This window comes from Theropithecus gelada, chromosome 3 (genome assembly GCF_003255815.1).
Source record: "Theropithecus gelada isolate Dixy chromosome 3, Tgel_1.0, whole genome shotgun sequence".
In the NCBI taxonomy this organism is placed as follows: domain Eukaryota; kingdom Metazoa; phylum Chordata; class Mammalia; order Primates; family Cercopithecidae; genus Theropithecus; species Theropithecus gelada.
This window is the reverse complement of record NC_037670.1, coordinates 145,849,758-145,871,424: the sequence shown is the minus strand read 5'-3', so window position 1 is coordinate 145,871,424 and position 21,667 is coordinate 145,849,758. Positions and strand designations below refer to the sequence as shown.

The following is a 21,667-nucleotide window of genomic DNA, read 5'->3' as shown; positions in this document are numbered from 1 at the left end:
GCTGAATGGTTTCCTATGTCGAAATGCTTTCTAAAGGATGATTTTTAGGATTTTTAGTATCCTACCTCAGTGTCAACTGTTGCTTGCAAGTTCCTGCTGCTGAAATTGCAAACCCTACTTTTAGTTGGTTGCTTTTAATATGCTATTGCCTAGAAAACTAGACATGGGAGCTTATTTAAACTTAATATAAAATAATAAATTTGTCACTAATTATATAGAATAAAGAGGTAATTTTATAGCAGAGAGGAGACCTAGGCAGCTTTTCCTGGCTGTTTATGTGCCTCTTCTTTTAATATAGAGGCTCTTAAATTTTTATCCTAGCCTCCTTTGCAGGTAGTTAGCCGTAAGAAGTTTATTGAGCCTCATGGGGCAACAGTTTTCTTGTAAAATTAAGGGCTTGAGCTAGATGATCTTTAAGGTCTGTACTGATTTCCTTTATTTCCCTGTATTCTAATGATGATTTACTGTTAATCCATGTGTTTTCTGATTTCTCATTAGGATAGTCCTGTTTTACTGACATGTAATAAGGCACTTGAATTTTAGAAGTTTGTAGGTTTTTGAAAACATTCTCATTTCCACTTTTTATCTTGTTTGGTTAAATAGACCCCAGATTTGATTCTAAATAACAAGAACAAAATTCTTTTAGAATACCTAACCCATAGATGACCTTGGACATCTATTCTGCCCCCTCGATGCATGTAAATTTTAGTTCAGAGAAGAAGAGATCAGACTATTTTTACTAGCAGGTTTTTTATTCACAGATTAAAACTGTAAACAACAAAACACACTCAGAAAAAAAGCTCAACTGTTTACCCACATGGCCTACAAGTTCCTATGTGTCCTGACCCTTATTCACTTCTCTCCAGATCTTCTTGATCTTGGGACCTTGGAGCATGCTATTCTGTCTAGGATGGTCTTTCCTCACTCCTCACCTGGCTGTCTTCCTTCTTGTCCTTTGGTTCTCAGAGTACACTTCACTGTCTTAGAAACTATTCTCTATCCCTCAACCTAAAGTTGAACAGCTAAAGATCTAAGGTCGAAAAGAGAACAGTGTGTAGACAGTGGAGCTTGGTAAAATACATACTGGGATTAGAGCCAGAGAATTTGCTTCTAGCATGGTGGGCATGTCATGTAGCATTTGTGTTTCAGTTTCTTTAACCATTAAATGAGGCAGGCCACGTATCCATCCTTATTTCAGGAACCATTCTGCCATTACCTTGAGAGATTAAATATTTGGTGGGATTTTTATACCCAAGTCTCAGGTTAAAGTCCAAAGAAAGAGTCTTAAGTTTTTTGAGAGTCATTTATTCACCTGTTCAGCAAGTATTTTTGAGCATAATCCCTCCTGTTATGGCACTTACAGTTTAGTAGGGGTGACAAATGTTTAACAAATATGTACTTATAAATTGTGACATCAGGCCAGTTGCGGTGGCTCACGCCTGTAATCCCAGCACTTTGGGAGGCCGAAGCGAGTGGATCACCTGAGGTCAGGAGTTTGAGAGCAGCCTGGCCAACATGGTGAAACCCCATCTCTACTAAAATACAGAAATTAGCCAGGCATGGTGGCACATGCCTGTAATCCTAGCTACTCGGGAGGCTGAGGCACAAGAATCACTTGAACCTGGGAGGTAGAGGTTGCAGTGCGCCAAGATCACACCACTGCACTCCAGCCTGGGCCACAGAGCGAGACTTTTTTTTTTTTTTTTTTTGAGACAAACAAACAAATTGTGACTCCAGCCCTGCAGGGCGGCAGGGTGTGATGAGTACTGGCAACAGTGGATGGAAAGAGGTGTCCACCTTTGGTCGAGGGTTATGGAACAGTTTCTAAGACAGTGATGTGTATTCTGAGATCTGAGGGATAGAAAGGAAGACCATCCTAGACAGGAGGAAAGAGCCTGCTCGAAGGCCCTAAGATTGGGCAGCTCTGGAGAGAAGTGAATTAGGGCCAAGCTGCATAGGAACTTGTAGGCCATGCAGGTAAAGGGTTGAGACTTTTTTTCTGAGTGCATTGAGAGCTTGTGGAAGGATTTCAGATTCAGGCATGTCGTGATTTTACTTATATTGAGAAAAGTTATCTGGCTGCTGTGTAAAATAATTAAGGAAGTGGAATAGAGAGGACAGTTGGAAGGCCATTGTCAGTTACTGCCACAGCTCTTTGATACTGCCTCGCTATTGCTAACAGACTTTATTGCTTATACATTCACTAAAATATATAAGTAGATAATAAAAATAACATAAGCAGATAATTTAATATTTTCAGAGCACCTGCTCTGAGTACATGTAACTCATTTTGGAGACTGCTATTCTTCTGTCTCAATGGGGGCAGTTTTGTTCTCCAGGGGACATTGTAATTTTGGGTTGTCATAGCTTTGGAGGTACTCCTTGTAGAGGCCAGAGATGCAGTTAAACATCTTTCAGTGCAGAGGTCAGCTGGTCCACAAGAATTATCAGGCTCCTAAAATGAGAGGCCAGGTTTGAGAAACTCTGATACAGACAGATGATAATTATGATTAGGATGGTGGTCATAAGTAGATTAAGTCAAAATATATTATGGAGATTAAGATGTGTTTTAAATGTCTCAGTTAGAAATAGAAAATCGCAGGTGTGAACCTAAGGTGTCAGGAGAAACAGTAATTGCAGCTTTTTTTTTTACTTTACTTTTTTTCTTTTCTTTTTTACCTAGAGACAGGGTCTCATTCTGTTGGCCAGGCTGGAGTACAGTGACGCAATCTTAGGTCACTGCAACTTTGAATGCCTGGACTCAAGCGATCTTCCCACCTCTACCTTCTGAGTAGCCAGGACTAAGGTGCACACCACCACACACAGCTAATTTTTCTATTTTTGTGGAAACGGGGTCCCATTGTGTTGCCCACGCTTGTCTTGAACTCTTGGGTTCAAGCAGTCTTCCCACTTCCACCTCCCGGAGTGCTGGGATACAGGTTTTTTCTTTCTTGTTAGAGCACCCATAGAGCTGACTTATATTCCAATTATAATTTTCATCTAAGGCATATATTCATTTGATTTCAATTTGTATGAATTTGATGTTAGGAATAATTCATTACTTTTGATTTTAATGGTAATGTTTGCTGCAAGAATATGAGATTATTTTGAGGGTTTTTTTTTTTCTTAACAAGGGATCAATGTTTTTGGCTATGAAGGCAAAGAGGTAAAATCAAGATTATTATATAGGTACTTATATAATCATTTAAAATGTAACCATTGAAAAATGTAAAAACTGTTCTAAACTCATGAGTAGTAAAACAAAACAAATAAAAAAACCAGTTGGCGGGATTTGGCTCGTGAGCTATAGTTTGCCAAGCCCTGCTTTAAACTAACCATCCTAAGAGGTAGTAACTAGAACATGGAGTAGCTATTTGAAACAAAACTATACTTGAAGATATCAATTATTTCTACAGATGATATAATCATTTCCTTTAGAATTTTGCCTGGAGATGTGGGGAGGGGCACCTTATATTCATGAAGGATAAAAGAAAATATCTCAACTTGTGTTAGTAAGGGTGACTAACCTTTATACATTTTAAATCTCATTGGGTTTTTTATTTGTTAGAGATTTTCTGTTTGAATTTCAGTTTTTAAAAATTGATAAGCTGCTGCCCTCTTGTGGGAAGCCTATGTCGTTGTGCTTCTTTGTTACCTTTATTTCTTTGCTTTATGGTAGATTTCAGTCTGTAAAATGCAACATCATACCCCTAGATGATCTTTACTTGGAAAAGTCACTCTGGCACTTAACCTGTTAATCGCAGCAGTTACTTCTTAATGATAGAGTTTACTTATTGAATGTATTTCTGAAGGAAACAGAACAATGCATTTTGAAACTTCTCTTTGGTGCAGCTGAGCCAATAGTTAAGTAATGAAGCATAGAACTTTTTAAATGTATGTGCTCCAAACTAGTGCTTTTAAACAGCTTTGAGATATAATTCACATGCCATCCATTTCACTCATTTATATTATACAGTCAGTGGCTTTGTATATTCACAGATATATGCAATCTCTGCCACAGTCAATTTTAAAACATTTTTATATCTCAGAAAGAAACTCTGTACCCCTTAGCTAATACCCTTCTATGCCTTTCTTGTCCTGCCCCACTTCTCCACCCTCAAACCCTAAGTTAACCATTAGTTTACTTTCTGTCTTTATAAATTTGCCTATTTTGGACAGTTCATATAAGTGGTATATAATATTTGGTCTTTTGTGATTGGCTTCTTACCGTAATGTTTTCAGTCTTCCTCCATGTCATATCATGTATCGGAACTTCATTCCTTTATATCTGAACGATATTCCATTGTATGGACATACCACATTTTGTTTACCCATTCATTAGTTGGTAGACATTTGAGTTGTTTCCACTTTTTAACTATAATGAATAACATTTACAGAAACATTTATGTACACATTTTATGTGGACATATGTTTTTATTTCTTTATACTCCCAGGGAGTGGATTTTGTTTCAGATGGTAACTCTGTTTAATTATTTGAGGAACTGCCAGATTGTTTCCCAAAGTGGCTGCATCTGTTTACATTTCCACCAGCAGTGTATGAAGGTTCCAATTTCTCCACATCCTTGCCAACACTTGTAATTATCTGACTTACTGATTATAGCCAGCCTAGTAGGTGTGAAACGAAATCTCATTTGCATTTCCCTGATGATTAGTGATGTCTAGCGTCTTTTTGTGTGCTTATTGGCCATTTGTATGTCTTCTGTGGAGAAATGTCTATTCAAACCCTTTGCCCATTGATAAATTGGATTGTTTCTTTATAATTGAGTTGTAATTTCTCTTTTGATTAATGTTTGCATGATATGTCTCTTTCTACCCTTTTACTTTCCACTGCCTATATGGTTATATTTAAAGTGAGTTTCTTGTAGACAGTGTGTAGTTGGTTCCTGTTTTAATTCACTGTGCCAATTTCTGTCTTAATTTGGTATGTTGAAACTATTTTCATTTATAATAATGATGATGATATGAGGGTTTAAGTCTACTATTTTATTATTTGTTTTTATTTTCTCTTTTTCCTGCCTTCCTGTGAGTTACATGAACATTTAAAAAAGTGTTTCTTTTGATTTATTTATAGTATTTTTGAGTGTATCTCCATATAGCTTCTTTAGTGCTTTCTCTCTTTACAGAAAAAGTTTGCAGACCCAAGTTCTAGACTTTAGGTCTTCAAGTGAGGGAGAAAATATTATGCAGATTAAATTGGAAAATATGTCATATCTATATCTGTTATATGGTGGATAGCACCAAAAATATAGGAAGTAGTCTTCCAGTATTTGGAAACTTACTATCTGATTCAGTCATCATTGACAGGCAAGTGGAATTTTAACATGAATCTTCATTATTTGTTTTTCTTTATTTTATCTTACTCATTAGCATAGATCCAACATTTGTTAGAACTGAGCTCATTCATCAATTGCAACCATAATTTAGCTGCTGATGTGAGTTGTCTGAAAAATCAATTAAAACATTCTGTGAGAATCAATTGACTGAGATTTATAATAAAGTACATTGTAGATTTTATTTGTGAAATTGTGCACTGTACATCCTTCGTATCAGTAGTTTAGAATAAATTATGTGCCTATGTGTGTATATGATTCTCTCAATATATGGACATGTGTGTGCACGTGTTGTCACATTTTGCATATTGCCTCTCTGTCCTAAACACAGACCAGTTGTTAAATATTTAACAGCACACCACTGGGAGTATTACTATTACCTTGAAGTTTTGAGTTAAAAGAACTCACAATTTTAGTTTAATAACTCTGATTTGAGCAATTGAACAAACTGAACTGATAACCAGCAGATGTGTCACCGGTACCTTACATTTTACAGTGTCATTGTCTTTATCTAGTGGTCAGAGCTGCCCGTGGAAGTCAATTATCTCAGGTAGTCACCATGTAAGTGACTGTCATTCAATGCCGTAATTTCATGAGTGCAATATTTCTTCTTAGTGTGGAGGAACTTTACAGTGATAATCACTAGGAAAATGTTCACAATTAGGTAAAACATTCAGGAAAGAGTGCTCCCTCACTCTGTTAGCTTTTAGATTTTAAAAGATGGGGGTAGTATCTCACTTCTGTTTCATGTCACGCTGGTATTGAAGAGAGCAGAAAGGAGATTATCTTTTGTTTGATACCTGAAGAATGGGGCAGAACATGTGCCTAATGTGCATGTTTTAAGAGTTATCTGAAGCAGTGCAGCACAAAAATGGTCTATTATTTCAGGCCTAATATTTTTTAATATATATTTATATTTGTGAAATATTATTTAAGGACATTGCTTTAAAATTATTCAGTATTAGACTGTCTTCTCTGAGTAGAGATCTTTTTAATTTCCTCTGCAGCACTGAACAATTGAAAATGTGTATAATATTCCTAACCTTTTTTGCAAGACTTTATTTTTCTGATATGTTATTGTACAGTATTTAATTCTAAATTTATTTCAATTTCTCCCCCTTCAGTTTAATGAGTGGTGTTAAGAATAATGTTGGAAGAGGGATCAATGTTGCCTTGGCAAATGGTAAGAACAATTATTTTAGCTTATGGATATAATCATTTTTCTGTCCCGAAGTAAAATGCACTATCAGAGGATCAGGTTAGAAAGTGCTGCTCTTGATGATAAAGCCCTCTCTCCCATCCCTGCCCCACAAAAAATCTATAGGTGGAGACTTGGTGTCTAAGAATTTATAGTGTGTTTCTTGAAAGTATCCTAACTTGCTATGCAAGAACTTCCCATGAGATTGTCAGAAAACAAAGAGTCTAACATCACATTGGTAAAATCTTGCTTCAAATTTTGCAATCCTAACATAATAGGAAGATAGGTTGACAGGATTAAAGGTGTGTAAAATAACAAAGGATAGTGGACTATTAAATGGTGTAGGCGAAGGAACAAAGAAGAATTTATTGTAATTTTTCATTATCGGCCACATTCTTCTGATTGCTTAATTAGTATGAATAAGTTCATTGAATCCTGAACATCTCAAATTTTCCTTCAAAATCAAATCTGAAAACCTGAAACCATGAAGTAAAGCCTAACTGCATATTGATCTTCTCTGTTCTGGTACAATAAGTATTCCATAAAGCTGTGTAGGTACAATAAGTATTCCATAAAGCTGTGTAGGATGGTTATAAGATATATAGGATGGTTAGAAACCACTGTAGTTTCATAGTGTAGAAAAATATGTTTTACTACTTTCACAACAAGAGGTAAATTTTTGTGTTTCTACTTTCTTCATTTCCTTAGGTAAAAGGTTCAGCATCTATTTGTCTATTTCATTAATAGCAAAAAATACATTTTATAGAGCAAGTTAATGTAAATTTTATCGTAAAAACTGATTTAATGTAGAAAATGGCATCTGATTCAAGGAGATACTTCTTTTCTGTAAAAGGTTTACTTTTGAGTAATGTTAAACTAACAGAATATGGAAACAAGGATGAAATATATCTAACTGAATTGGAGTGGTCCACAGTCAGTAATGAACTTCTATTTATCCTTTGGCTTAAAAAATTAATGAGAAAGTTGTGTTAAAAATTACTCTTTAAAATTATATTTCAGGTGCGTATGATTCAGATTTTAAGTTGTTCTCAAAGTAATTCCTTCTCTGCTAGTGAATTCACATCAATCATTGGATAAGATTATTGGTTTTACAGTGTATGATGTATTTCAAATGCATAATTTGATATGAATTTAATCTCTTTTAGGAAAAACAGGAGAAGTATTAGACACTAAATATTTTGACATGTGGGGAGGAGGTAAGTGTAAATAACATATGACTCTGTGTTCTTTTGCTGGCACTGACTTAATCACCTCAATACAATGTAGTCCATTAATGAGAGAATGATGATGCTATTTGTGTTAGTTCATTTTGTTTCCCTTACTTTCTGTTCACTAAATGTCTGGCTGTATTTAAGTTATCATTCATGTTTTATATACTTTGTTCTTCTTAGAAGAAAATTTTTGTGGTGTGTAATTGAAGACAGTAGTATCAAAATTGAGATTTAAAAAAAAAAAATTCATCTTGTTTTCTATAGGACAACCAATTCAAAAGTTTGGGGCTCCTTTAGGTTTCTGTCTAAAATTAAAAAAAAAAAAAAAAAAAAACCAGAATAACCAATGTAAGCATTCCTAAGTGATAAGAATTGATTTTTTTTACATGTGATTTTTCAGTCTTAAAAATATCATAACTAGGAGCATTAGAAAGACAAGATAAACTATCAGTTTTAGAAAAGCAATCCTATTCATCACAGTTCTACCCTCTGACTTGTGGCTAATTTTTTAGGTAGATGAATATTTGAGGGAAGAAATAGAATTTTCTTTCTTGTTGACTGGATATAAAGCAATCCACAGATATTTTCCCTTTCCATATTTGGAAGTCCCACAAGGAGTGGGAAGAAGTTACCAGCATGCAGAGGCAAGGGACTGGCACCCCAAAGAAGAACGCTGCCCAGAAGGATGGGTTTTTTCCCTCAAGTTTGAAGGGAGGCCAACACTGGTTTATCTTTCGATTCTGTAATTTGGGAGATTTATCAGTATGAGGACTCCTCTGCACCTCCCCATTCCATTTATATATTCCCTAGAAGCCAACAGCTATTAGGCTTCCTGAAATTCATGTTAAAAGTTCTCAGATAATTTAACTTTTCTAACATATCTTCAGCTTGTAATAAGATCCATGTAGCCGGACGCGGTGACTCACGCCTGTAATCCCAACACTCTGGGAGGCTGAGGCAGGCAGATCACCAGGTCAGGAGATGGAGACCATCCTGGCTAACACGATGAAACCCCGTCTCTGCTAAAAATACAAAACTTAGCCAAATGTGGTGGCATGCACCTTTAGTTCCAGCTACTTGGGAGGCTGAGGCAGGAGAATCCCTTGAACCGGGGAGGCAGAAGTTGCGGTGAGCCAAGATCATGCCACTGCACTCCAGCCTGGGCGACAGAGTGAGATTCCATCTCAAAAAAAAAGATGCCGTATATTATTTTGTTCTTAAATAAGGTTAGGACAACATTGCATAGCTGTCAAAGCTGTATAAACTTAAAATGTGACCATTGATTTTAGATTCTAAAGGCATAAATTGGTCTTGCCAAAATTTGTTGATAGAAACAGTCTTACAAAGCTGTTGTTGAAATCAGTCATGTGACCAGGAGCTCTGGTATTCCCTACTTCCCTTGTCACAGGTAGATTAATTACCGCTAGAAGCATTCTTCTAGTTAGGAAATTGTTGCAGTTTATTGCCACCTTTGCATTTCAGTGGAAGTACTTTCTTAGCTGCCTTGTTATATCTTTTTGAATTGAAAGTGCTATTATGAAATATAATCAGTTATCAAAAATCTTTGGAATCTTAGCTGCGGAAAGAAGCTGAGTACATTTGAAGTAACCCAGTTTTGGAGTTGAATTAGACTTCAGAGCTATAAGGAATCCTGACACTGTAAAGAGTTCAAGATGTTAAGTGGTTTGTAGAATCTGACCTATATATGTGGCATCAACAGTTTATAGTCACTGAAGTGGTTTATTTTGGAGTCCTTGTGGATTTTGATTCAGTAGATAAAATGAGTAGTGACTGTAATGTTTGCTACAATTAGTTTGGCTTTTAGTGATCACCTAACCTATATTCCTTCTCCCAGTTTATAGCAAGTGATATACCTAAAATATCCTTTAAATCTGTGCGTATATGTATTTTTAGATTTTCTAAAAGTTACAGATATCTTTGAGAATCGGAGAAAAGCTGTGTATCCTCTTTCTAGTAAAGTACCTATACAAACAATGTTACGCTTTTTTTCGTTTTGGGTGTGTTTTTTTGTTTTGTTTTGTTTTGTTTTGAGACAGGGTCTTGCTGTGTCACCCAGACTGGAATGCAGTGGTGTGATCTCAGCTCACTGCAACCTCCACCTCTTGACCTCAAAGCAGTCCTCCTGCCTCAGCTTCCTGAGTAGCTAGGACTACAGGCATATGCCACTAAGCTTGGCTGATTTTTATATGTTTTTGTTGAGTTGAGGTCTCATTATATTGCCCAGGCCGGTTTCAAGCTTCTGGGCTCAAGCGAGCCCCAGCCCTGACCTCCCAAGATGCTGGGATTACAGATGTGATTCACTGTGCTCAGCCCATACAAACAATTTTACATACACTTAGGGAGTCCAGAAACCTCCCATGCATAAACTCCTTAAGTTTATGCATGGACCCCAGAATAAGGTTTTTCAGGATCTCAATTGTTCAAATCTGAGAGATCTCTAAATGTCTTACTTCATAAGTCATGCTTTAACATGACTTTGCTATGGTATTTTTCACTTAGCCCCAGGAATATCAGTACAAAAGACACAGGATAAATCAGGAATGGCAAATTGTAAGTTGATGCTGGGATTATATTAAGGGACAAACTTAACAGTTTTTAAACGCTTAATAAGATTTGTCTGTCTTTTGGATTACATTGGAAATTATTGCTTTACAGATACTTCATGTTTTATAATATTACTTTTAGAGATTATCAAGATGGTTATTCAGTCATTTTTTAAAAACCTCAACCCTTTCTTTTTCTTCAGATGTGGCACCATTTATTGAGTTTCTGAAGGCCATACAAGATGGGACAATAGTTTTAATGGGAACATATGATGATGGAGCAACCAAGTATGTAAACTTGAAACTTTACAGAACTTTTTGGAGCTATAATTTGTAATTATGAAAGCAATACATTTTCATAAAAAAAAAATCTGTAACATAAAGCAAAGTAATCAAACTACCAGATAAACACAACTTAACAATTTTTTTTTTTTACTTTGCCTCCTTCCTGGTTTTCTGTGTAAATGTTTATCACCCATATATTGTCATGAAATTAGAATCACATCATATATAACATTTTTTATGCTTTCATGTTCTGCTTTTTAACATTCTGAAATTGTTTTTCCTGGCATTAATATTCTTCAGTAGCATTTTTATGGTTCATCAGCAGTTGTGGGCTCACCTTTATTTAAAAGTTTCCCTATTATGTCATTAGGGTAAATTTCAAGAAATTGAGCTAATTGTCAAAGATACAAGTGTGCTGTATTTTAAATAAGTTTAATAAATAATACTTTTTAACTTTTTCTTAAAATAGTATATGTTGTAAAAATTTGGAAAATACAGAAAAGCGCAAAGAGACCAAGTTCCAGTCCATCTCACTACCCACTGTAAACATTGATGATATTTTAGTTTCCATTCCAGATGACTTAACACACATGTTTTTTTGGCTTTAACTATTTAGAATGCTAGTATTTATAGCACATCTCTTCACTTACGTGGTGAATATTTCCCCTTATTAGTAAATATTCTTTATAAAAAAATGTTTATGCCTGCCTAGTCTGGTTTTTAAAATGTCATGATTTATAACCTGTTTAATGGGCTGCCTATTGCTGGACCCAGGCTAGTTCCAATTTTTGTACTTAGCAAAATATACTGTCTTAGAAATGTTTAAACAGTCCATATCTATTTCTTTAAGATAGACTTTTTTTTTTAAAGTAGAAATGATCAATTAAAGGATGTGCAACATGTTTTTAAAAATGGATTTTTAAAAATTTTTTACCAATTTTATATTTTTCTCAGAAGTTCCATGGCACCGATTGTTAATTTTTTTAAGTTTCTATTTTAAGAGTTTGAAACGGTATCTTAGTCTACTATGCCTTTATTATTGAGATTGGATTTTTTTCACAAGTGTTTTTTAATTTTTTTACCCTTTTATGTGAATTGTCTTTTGACCATTCAACTTGGCCTATATTGACTTGTAAGACTCCTTTATGTTTTAAGGATATTAACCATTTCTAATGTAAAAAGAAATATATTTATTGTACATTATTTGCTTTTAATTGTGTTAGTGTAGGGTGCCTTTTGAATTTTAGAATTTTAGACTAATGCCTATATAGTCTATGTATTTTTCTATCAGTCTGATCTACTTGTATACTTGAGAAGTATTTTTCCACCTCCAGATTAGATATTTAGTAGATTTTTCTCTTCCAATGATTTTACTGTTTTCATGTATTTTTAAAAACCCATTTGTAATTTCCCCATGACATACAATGCCTGTGTTCTTATGTAGATGTGGCTTTATCTCTGGAATTTCTGTTCTGTTCCATTCACTTGACCTATTTATCTCTGTTCCAAAAAGACACTATTTCAATTATTTTAAAATTGTTTTATAAAAGTAATTGGACTTCATGCCTCTCTGGTTGAGATTAAATCCCCTTTAATGTTCTTCTTTCTAGAAAAAAATAATTTTTTCTCTGACTTTTCTTAAGATGACTTATCAAGGATAAAAAACATCCTTTATAGATTTTGACAGAACCTTAATACGACAAGATTTATACAGAAATGTGCCATGTCTTTTTAATGTATTGATTTTTATAAATATATTACTTTATAGCTATATTATCACAGATTTACATGAAGAAAACAGTGCTACTTTATAAATGGTTGTAAGCTTGAAGTAATTTCATTGACATTGTGCATTTTATCGGGTTCAACTAAGAATATATTAAATCCATTAATTGAAGGTTAACACAAAACTTGCCTATTCAAGCATTTTCATCCATTTAAATAGAATGAAACACGATGTAATTAGGCTCTCATCAGAAAACAGGTAGCTAACTGTTTGCTTTTGCTGAGAGAATAGGCTATTATATGTAAAATTTGAAGTTTTAACATTAAAAAGAAAACGCCCCACTTTTCTGAATTGATAAGCATGACCTCCTTTTTTCACCAGATTATTTTGTTATACCTGATGGGAATCAGAATTGCTCCCCTTAATCTGCTAATATGCCAACAATAAATTGTAACCACAACTAAGAACTAGGGGAGGAATGATGTTTACTTTTTAACTGCTATTTTTTTGGTGCCCATTAAATGCACCAAAAGCAGCTTTGGAAGAGAGAGTTCAAAGGGCAAAAGGAAAAATCTAAACTTTAATTTCTTTACATTTGGTCACCTGGTCAATATATGATTCATCTTCTGTGAATTTAAATGAATTGAGTTGTATGAGTTTGGGGCACATGAATTTATATTTCAAATATTTCCTTTTTCTAAATACTGGTAAAAGAAATTGTAAGCATCATATCTTTTATACTGAAATGGACAACATCCTTATGAAAAGCAATCTACATCTATTATATATAAATACCTTTTATCTTGGCAAGTGTCTGATTGTGGCGCATTTGCAGTGATTTACCAGTTGTGTTATATACCCTCTCTTATATATGAATAGAAATCTTGCTTACTGCTGCTGATGTGTTATGGCTTTTCCTTATTTAAGGCCATTGAATTTTACCTCATTTTCTTCCACTTATACTCAAGAAAGTTAAGTGTGTAAACTGAATGTCCCAGCTCTGTCCAAGAGAGAAAGTTGGGTGGCATGTTGACCAGAGAAAGCAGTACCCAGCTCTCTCTCTGTCGTCGTCTCTGATCCTAGTTTCTTTTAATCATAATGAGCCCGTTTTGCAGTGCTGTGAACTTCAGCAGATTGACTAGGACTAATCTTCATCACATTATTTCCCAGAGTGTGTTTGGTAGAACCCCAGTCCTTTACAAGTACATGTAATGGTCAAAGAAGTTTGAGGATGGTGCCTTATATTGTACCCCTTTTGGGGATTCACAGTGAATGGCTCTGAAGTTCTGCCCTAAAGAAACTTCTTTTCCTTTGTTAATCATGGTGTTTCTTGATTCTATGAAGCCCATTTAAAAAACAAGATAGAGAAAAATATACATCTAAGAAAACTTACACTTCAGGGAGTACAGTTATCTAATGATGCCTACTTTCTACCCCGACCCTTACTAAAATGAGTTGTTCTTTGTTTGTAAAGGAGATAATGGTTTGAATGAGCAAGCTAAACTTGCCAATTGTATTCTTCCTTTTGGAGAGAATACTCTATGACATGTTATGCCTAAGTGAAGGCTTCAATATGAATGTCTTGGAGTAAGAAGAGATCTTAAAGGTCACCTAAAGCAGCATTGGAGCCTGGGCAAGAATCCCTTGTTCTCTATGAATACCTCTACTTAACCCCCTACCTACTTAATGTGTCAGTACCCTTTTATTTCTCCATTTGAAATAGATCGAAACAAAATATTCACAGGACAATGTTATGTTCTCAGAGTGGTCTCCCTCTAAATTCTGCCTGATGTTCTTTAATTTGGATAGATGGAACAACAAAACAGTAAGTGTATTCCCCAAATCATTTGATACTTCAGGTATTTGAAGCTAACTGGTATTTTTCTTTTAGTTTTCTCTTTTTCCGGCTTAATACACAGGCTCTTTTAACTTTTTATCATGTATAGCTTCTAATTTGTTTCATCCTCCTGGCTGGATTTCTTAGGCATTCTCTAGTTGATTATTGTCTCTCTTAAAATGAATGCATCACATCAAACACAGGGTTCCAGATGTGGTCTGGCCAGTACAAGGTACAATGCAGATGCTAGCTTACCATGTTTTAGAGATTACATTTCTTTGAATATTCATGCAGACTAGAATTGTATTAGTTTTCTTTAAACAGTCACATTACATTTTTGGCGCGTGAGTTTTTGGTCAAGTTAAATTCTCAGATCTTTTCATTTGATCTCAGGCTTTTTTTTTTTTCCCTAAACCACTGTCAAATCAGGTCTTTCTCTTCATTCAGAACTTGATTTTGTTTAATCTAAATGAAGGCCTTTATTTTCATTTATCCTTGTTAAATTTAATTTTGCTGATTTAGGCCCACTTGGTCTTGATTCTGACATTCGTCCTGTGAAGTTTCCATGATCCAGGCTTTGTACTGTCTCCAAAGTCATGCTTATGTCTAAATATAAGTCATTGATAAAAATGTTTACCAAGGGTGGTGTGCCACCCTGCTAGAGGCTTCCTCCAAGGGATGCATCTTTTAATCAACTGCAGAAACTACTTTTCAGACAGCTGCCAGTGTACACTACCAGGAATACCATCCAGCTGCTATTTCATTATTTTATGCATAGAGGTTATTTTCCGAGACTATCATATGCTCACTTGAAATTCATGGACTGTGCTAATTACAATACCCTGATCTATTGCCTGAAAACCTCTTCAAAAGCTGAAATAGTTGAGATGATGTTAACTTGGCTTTACTTATTTCCCTCTCCTTCCCACTAGTTTCCCTTTGTTCCCCTTTCTTTCCTTATTGCTTTTTAATGCTCGCAGGATCTTCTTGTCATCCCTTCAAGGATTTTGTTAGGAATTCACATTAGTTTTATTGGACCATTATTTCTAAAATTTTCTTGCCTTTTTTGAAAACGGGGATATTTTGCTTTTCATGTCTTAGCGTCTCTCATTTTCCATGAGAGATGGATTCAATTATTACTGAAATAACTGACACTACCTTGATGATTATTTCAACAAGTTCCTTTACAATCTAAAAGTGTGGAGCTGGGGAGGGGGTTTACAGGACTGGAGGCTTAAATTTACTTTAGAGCACTTACATGGACTTCTTGAGCTACTATTCCCTTTTTATGTTGATCGAAGAATGTTTGCCTCCCTGGAAAAGATAGTCATGCTTTGATCTGATGGTATATCATTCTCGTGAAACAGTGAGTCCCTTTGTTATTCACAGTAGCAGAAGCTGTTTCTGTGTGTTTTAATAATTTTGTGAGTTTCATCTCATTCTGAGCACTACAGGTGTTCCTGGTGAGTAGTATTAAAAATGTTGTCATTAGTAATGTGGTTTGCTTTGTATTTTTGCACACTTCCTTTCTTAAGTTTGAGCCCATCATGAAACATTCCTTTATGGTAGCACTAATTTAGAAACTATGTTCCATTTTTTTCTGGGAGTGTTAGCAATTATATAGTGAAAATTAGAGTTTTTCTGTTTGTTTTTAAAGAGTCGTATTCCCTCATAGAAATTTCTAGTCTGAACTTTGTATAATATGTTCTCTTTAAAGTCTAGGCTGGGTCGCCATTTATGCCTTATATAGTTAGCATTTCTTCCTCTTCAACGCCCTGAGGTAATATGGTGATTTTCTTCCAGAGTTTCTGACATTTCTCCTTCCCAGCTTGTTCTTCCCTATTAATCAGAATTGAGCCATTAATATTGTCCTCCTTGCTTTCCGTGCTTCCAGAAAGGCAACATTGGCTTGGTTTGATGGTGCAACTGTAGGACTGTCCGATGTGCCTCCTTTCCCAGCAAGGATTGAGGCAGAACCCACAGACTCCTGTGTCCAGTTCTCACTTCCTCCCTTTCTAGTTTAGATTGCCTCTGGGCAGCGTTAGATTGTCTTCTAGCAAAACCTGATACCGTTCTCAAACTCAGGGTGCTCCTATGTGGAATAAAAAGCTTGTATCTCCAGCCTTTATGCTATATAAAAATATATTTGCTGCCCTGACTTTTTTTAAAAAGGGGCATTTTGACATTTCCTGTCTATTCAATTAAACACTGGCTATGTTACATGATTTTAAACTTTTGAAATGTAAAAGTTTTTTTACTTAAATAGAAGATATCTAAAAATAATAATAAAATTATCCACCAAATTCTATATAGGCAGATCAGAAAGTGTTCGAAGTCATTGACAAGATCATCTTGTTGTAAAATTCTAATTAGATATACACAGGGCTATGTGTTAGACGTCCCCCAAATCACCCCCAGTTTTGACAGTTCTCCAGTAGGTCTCATGGCTGTGATTTGTTAAAGCAAAAATACACAAAGCAAAATCAGCAAAGGGGAAAAGGTTCATGGGACAAAGTTTAGGGGGGAAAAAAGGAGCCTTCTCCCAAGTGGAGTCAAACAGGACATGCTTGCTTCTTCCAACAACCACTTAGGACAACACGGGAAGTGTTGCCTGCAAGGAAGCTTATTAGGGACTCAGTGCCCAGGGATTTCATTAAGGGCTGGTCATGTAGGCACCCTCTGCCTAACCTGTTCCAAAATACCAGACTCTCAGAGAGAAAACAAGTGTTCAGCATAAATTACATTGTTTTTGCCCACAGTTTAGACAGAGTGAACCATTCTTAACAGTTTTGAAAATGATAGGAGCCCTCCCCAAATCCAAGTGGCCAGATGCCAGGCAGGGGTCCGCCTTGCCAGTAGGCCTTCCTAAGCTCAGGCCTGCTCTGTTAATGTGTATCTTCACAGGATCTCATTATCTTCTAATGGAAAAGCAAGGAAAAAGATTAATGGAGTTAAAACATAAAGGTCAGTCTTTAAGTTTCTCCTAGATCTCTGGCTTGATTGTAAGTCAGCTTGGTTTATTTATACAGATCATAATGGTCACTTCTGAAATTCAGGAGTACAAAAATCAGAATGCCTGACTGCCCTTCAACATATTTCTTAGTTGTTGCAAAATTCTTGGATAAGATTTTACTTTTGGCAGGGGGCTAGACCTGCATTTGGATAACCTCCTACTTTGCAGGGAGTTTTTCCTGTATAAAGCAATCTCTTAACATTTGTGAACCTCACATTCATTATTTCAGCTGTTTATGAGCCACCCTAAAGGCCTGTGAGATATCGGTTATAATTTTTTTGAGATGTAAATGTGAATAGAACCCCAAAGCCTCTTTGCAGGAGGCAGCCCACTTAGCTGACCACTGAGCCTACTGCCTGTGCTCTGCACATTTCAATACTATTTATTCTTGTTACAGCAGCAAAACTCATCGCTAGTGCTGATGATGCAAGTGTGGACTTCTATAAGATAATTAGAAATAGAACATTTGGATAAACTACACAAGTGGAATTTGACAGTCTTTTAGATCCATGGCATCCCAGTAGCATTTGGAAACAAGAAAACAAGGTTCAGGTGACAATTTTGGGGCATTTCCCTCTAGCACAAAGGTTGCTTATCAAGTGAGCAAACAAGTGAAAAGTGATGGATAATTCATGTAAGGATGGGCACAGGAAACAGCTGCAGAGGAACTGTGGAGGGAAAGCCAGCGCATATGCACAGATTTCATGTGAAGTCCTCACAATCTTCACAGAGGCTGAGATTGGTTCTTCTGCACAGTCATTTCACTTCTTTTTAGTTCACTTGGCTATAAATGTACCACTTTATATAGGAAGTGAATCTGAAAGGCTAAATACTCCACAGGCTATGGCTTATTTTCTTGTTGATTCTAATGAACTTCCTCCAGGTGGACAGCAGTGCCCAGGCTGTGGCCAAAACAGCTCCACAGACTCCACGGATGTGGTTCACATCAATCACGAAAGTTTAATGATATATGTAGTTCTTTCCTGTTTTATGAAGCTTTTTTTAAGAAACCATGAGTATCCCTTTTTCTTTAGTTAAATGTAGTGTTTTTATGTATGTAGTGTTTCTTTCACTAAGATATTAAAGGAGCTAACTGATACTAGCATGAGATGTTTGAAAGAACACTGTAGAATGAATAAGTACCTTCCTCACTGACTTTCCTGCCGTTTGAAAATATAAAACTTGCCTTGCCTCAGGTTTTAGCAGAACAGACCTCTCTGAGTGACTTATTAGAGCTGTCTTTTGCGCAGTATATAGGACTCAGTGCCAAATAGGTGTACAGGTGGCCCTTAGTTAATTTCTTCTTCTTCTTCTTCTTTTTTTTTTAAGCTCTCTAGCTAGCATTTATCCTGCTGAGTTTCTTTTCTCCTTAGAGATAAAGGAAAGAAAATCATTGAACATTAGGATGATCACTTACACAAAATTTTTTAGTGACATCTTTCAATTAGTAGTTACCCTAGTGGTTGACTTTTGTCACTGCCCCTCCTGCTAGTAGACATTTAGCTGCTGTGTGGTTAATATTTTCATTTTTATTAAGTAACCACTTGGCAGTTATCACTGAAGTACAATTTATATCCCTGTTCTCAAAATTCATTTTGTTTTAAATAAAACGTAGTGTTAGAAACATATAGGTTTTTGTCACATTTACCTTTATTCTGGTCAAATGTAATTTACAGAGGGTTTAGTGGAGATTCAAAAAGATTATTAATTTTATAAAAATATTGATTGCTTAAGACCTTGAATTAGCCTGAGTAGACATCTACTAACTGTGATATCCCTTATTTATTTGATGAGTATAATTTAAAAAGTTAAATGAAGGTGAATTGTTGTTGTGAAATAAAAACCTAACAGGTACTTTCTAATAGAATAAACTTAAAATTAATTGTTGGATTTCATGTCTTTTGTCACTAAAGAATTCAACTGGTAGAAATGTTACTCTGTGAAAAAAAAGTTATTTTCCAAAATGTTCTGTTATTTAAAGTCTCATTTTGTCTCATGTTTTGTGTTAATATCCTAGTGAATCAGTATTAGCTTACAGTACCCTCTGTTTATTGTATTCTTTCTCTCCCTCTTCAAGACTCAATGATGAGGCACGGCGGCTCATTGCTGAATTGGGGAGCACATCTATTACTAATCTTGGTTTTAGAGACAACTGGGTCTTCTGTGGTGGGAAGGGCATTAAGACAAAAAGCCCTTTTGAACAGGTTAGTGTCTTAGACTCTCAGAATTAACAAAAACAAATTCTATGAAACCTTACGGTATATATTCCCATCCCAGCTATTTGAAAATCAGATAAAGCAGATAGTAAATATCATATATTTGTCATAAATTCTTGGTAATCAGTTATTTGAAATAACCATCGTACTTTTCAATTCAAAACTTAAAAATTCTGCACGGGAATATTTTTTCCTACAGGACAATGCGTTGGAATAGGATTACCTATCTTAAGCCTTTTAGGAAGCTTTAATTATTAAGGATTTTAATTGAGCTTTGGATTTTAGAATCAGTTAAGCTTTGAAATATTTTAGAACTTAGTAGAATGTAAATGATAGTTTTTGACTAGCAAATAATCCTTTAAAAGCATCTGCAATGTATTCTTTCAGCTGTTATTTGAAGGTCTGCCATGTATGTGATACAACCTGAGGGTCACTTATTTAATATCTTGACCAGTAATTTATATGAACTCATTGTTGACATGAGTATTACTGAAATGAGAATGTGTAAAATGTTACTGCAAATCAGCAGTTTACAAAGGTTTGTTAAACTGTGTATTGTTACTGTGTTCCAATAGCACATAAAGAACAATAAGGATACAAACAAATATGAAGGATGGCCTGAAGTTGTAGAAATGGAAGGATGCATCCCCCAGAAGCAAGACTAATGGAAATGTGGAGAGAATTGAAGAAAGCGCACTTTCACTATTAATGGGAGAGCTGTGTGTAAATATTTTAAGAGCATGCAGCCATCTTGGTGTGTGCATGAGTATTGTCTCTTTTGATATCAGGATTATTTATTGCTAACGTAAATAGATAGCATTGTAAATAGTCATCACAATGATCAAATCACTGAACCATGTCTCTGCACATTTCCCTAAAAGTACAATGTTTAGACTGCTGTGGTAATACATATTTTAAATTCTAAAAGCATACCCAATGTGTAACTGAACAGATCGTGAAAAATATATTGATATATATACTAGTTGCTGTGAAAATATCATGGAATAACATGGATTTTAGGGTGGATACTTTATTTTCTTTTATACCTCTATATATTGCCTTGTGATGACATTATCTTTTAAATTAAAAAGAGATTTGGCTAGTTGTGTGTGTAATGTTACTTTACAGTCCGACTCTCCTGATGTACCTCTTTTCATGATCTTTTTCTTTCCTTCCCAAGAAACTGAGGAATGTTTAATATGAAAACACACATTGGATATGTGAAAAGCACAACAAAATTCTTAATGTACACAGTAAAAAGTAAATATATAAATGTAGATGGCATTTAGGACCACAGCTTGCTGGATTTGTGTTAGCTATTGGAATAACTTGATTTTGTATAAGCTATTTAGAGTGAGGCTGGAGGTGGCAGTTTTACAGAACTGGAGAACCAGGCCAAGTCCCCTCCCCAACCTAATTAGGTCATTCAGGACAGCTAAGTCAGTATATTTAGAGCAATACTAGCATATGTTTTTCTTAATTGTTATCAGCATTGACCAAGTGGTTTGGAAGGAGGCATGCTTTAATATCACAATAATTTTGATTTGTAAACCAAGAAATTAATCCTGTGTTTATCTAACTTCATAATAGCAGTTATTGCCCGAAGCTATAGTGGCATATTTACAAAAGTTCTTATTACTGGGTGGACTGATAACATTTAAAAAATAATTGTGTTTGACCCCAAATGACTTTATACCCAATTCTACATAAAAATATAGAAGATCTATCTTTTTTGTTACTTTCAGATGTTCACTAACAAAATTTTTAAGCAGACGTTTTCAGGGCATTAAATATATGTTGTGTATGAAATATCTCAAACTGGAACATAAATTTAGTGATCAAACTGCCATTCATAATGTAAGGCAACACTTAAATTTCGAACCTAAATTTTAGATGGATTGTATAAAAAATCCTAAAAGCAGTATCTGTTATTTAGCTGTAAACCAAGTTGGAAGCTATTCAGATAATTTCTTAAATATTGATGAACTTTGGAGTACTGTTTCTTCCTTCAAACTGAATGTAATTCATGAATAAATGCACCTTATATGTTTAAACAATTTTTGTATACTTTTGGGATTTTTGGTGCTTATATGCTAAATCACATTCAGCATGTGTATTTTGACATTTAAAATCTCTCAATTCTGTAAATTAAAAGAATAGTTATTTTACAGTTCTAGGGATTGTGAAATAAATGTCACTTTTTAAAAAATAATGAAAATAAATACTCTTGGTTTTGCTTTGTGAA

At 35.1% G+C, this 21,667-nt stretch overlaps 1 protein-coding gene across 2 annotated transcripts in view; it reads left to right on the top strand.

The window, feature by feature from the left end:
- Positions 1 to 21,667, top strand: part of FAM3C (family with sequence similarity 3 member C) — a 47,682-nt gene extending 26,015 nt beyond the window's left edge. For both annotated transcript variants that reach the window (XM_025379504.1, XM_025379505.1), the window contains 5 exons: positions 6,476 to 6,534; positions 7,716 to 7,766; positions 10,549 to 10,633; positions 19,284 to 19,410; positions 19,998 to 21,667. In XM_025379504.1, the coding sequence (XP_025235289.1) occupies positions 6,476 to 6,534; positions 7,716 to 7,766; positions 10,549 to 10,633; positions 19,284 to 19,410; positions 19,998 to 20,087 (412 nt within the window). In that variant the 3' untranslated portion in view covers positions 20,088 to 21,667. The remainder of the gene's footprint in view (positions 1 to 6,475; positions 6,535 to 7,715; positions 7,767 to 10,548; positions 10,634 to 19,283; positions 19,411 to 19,997) is intronic.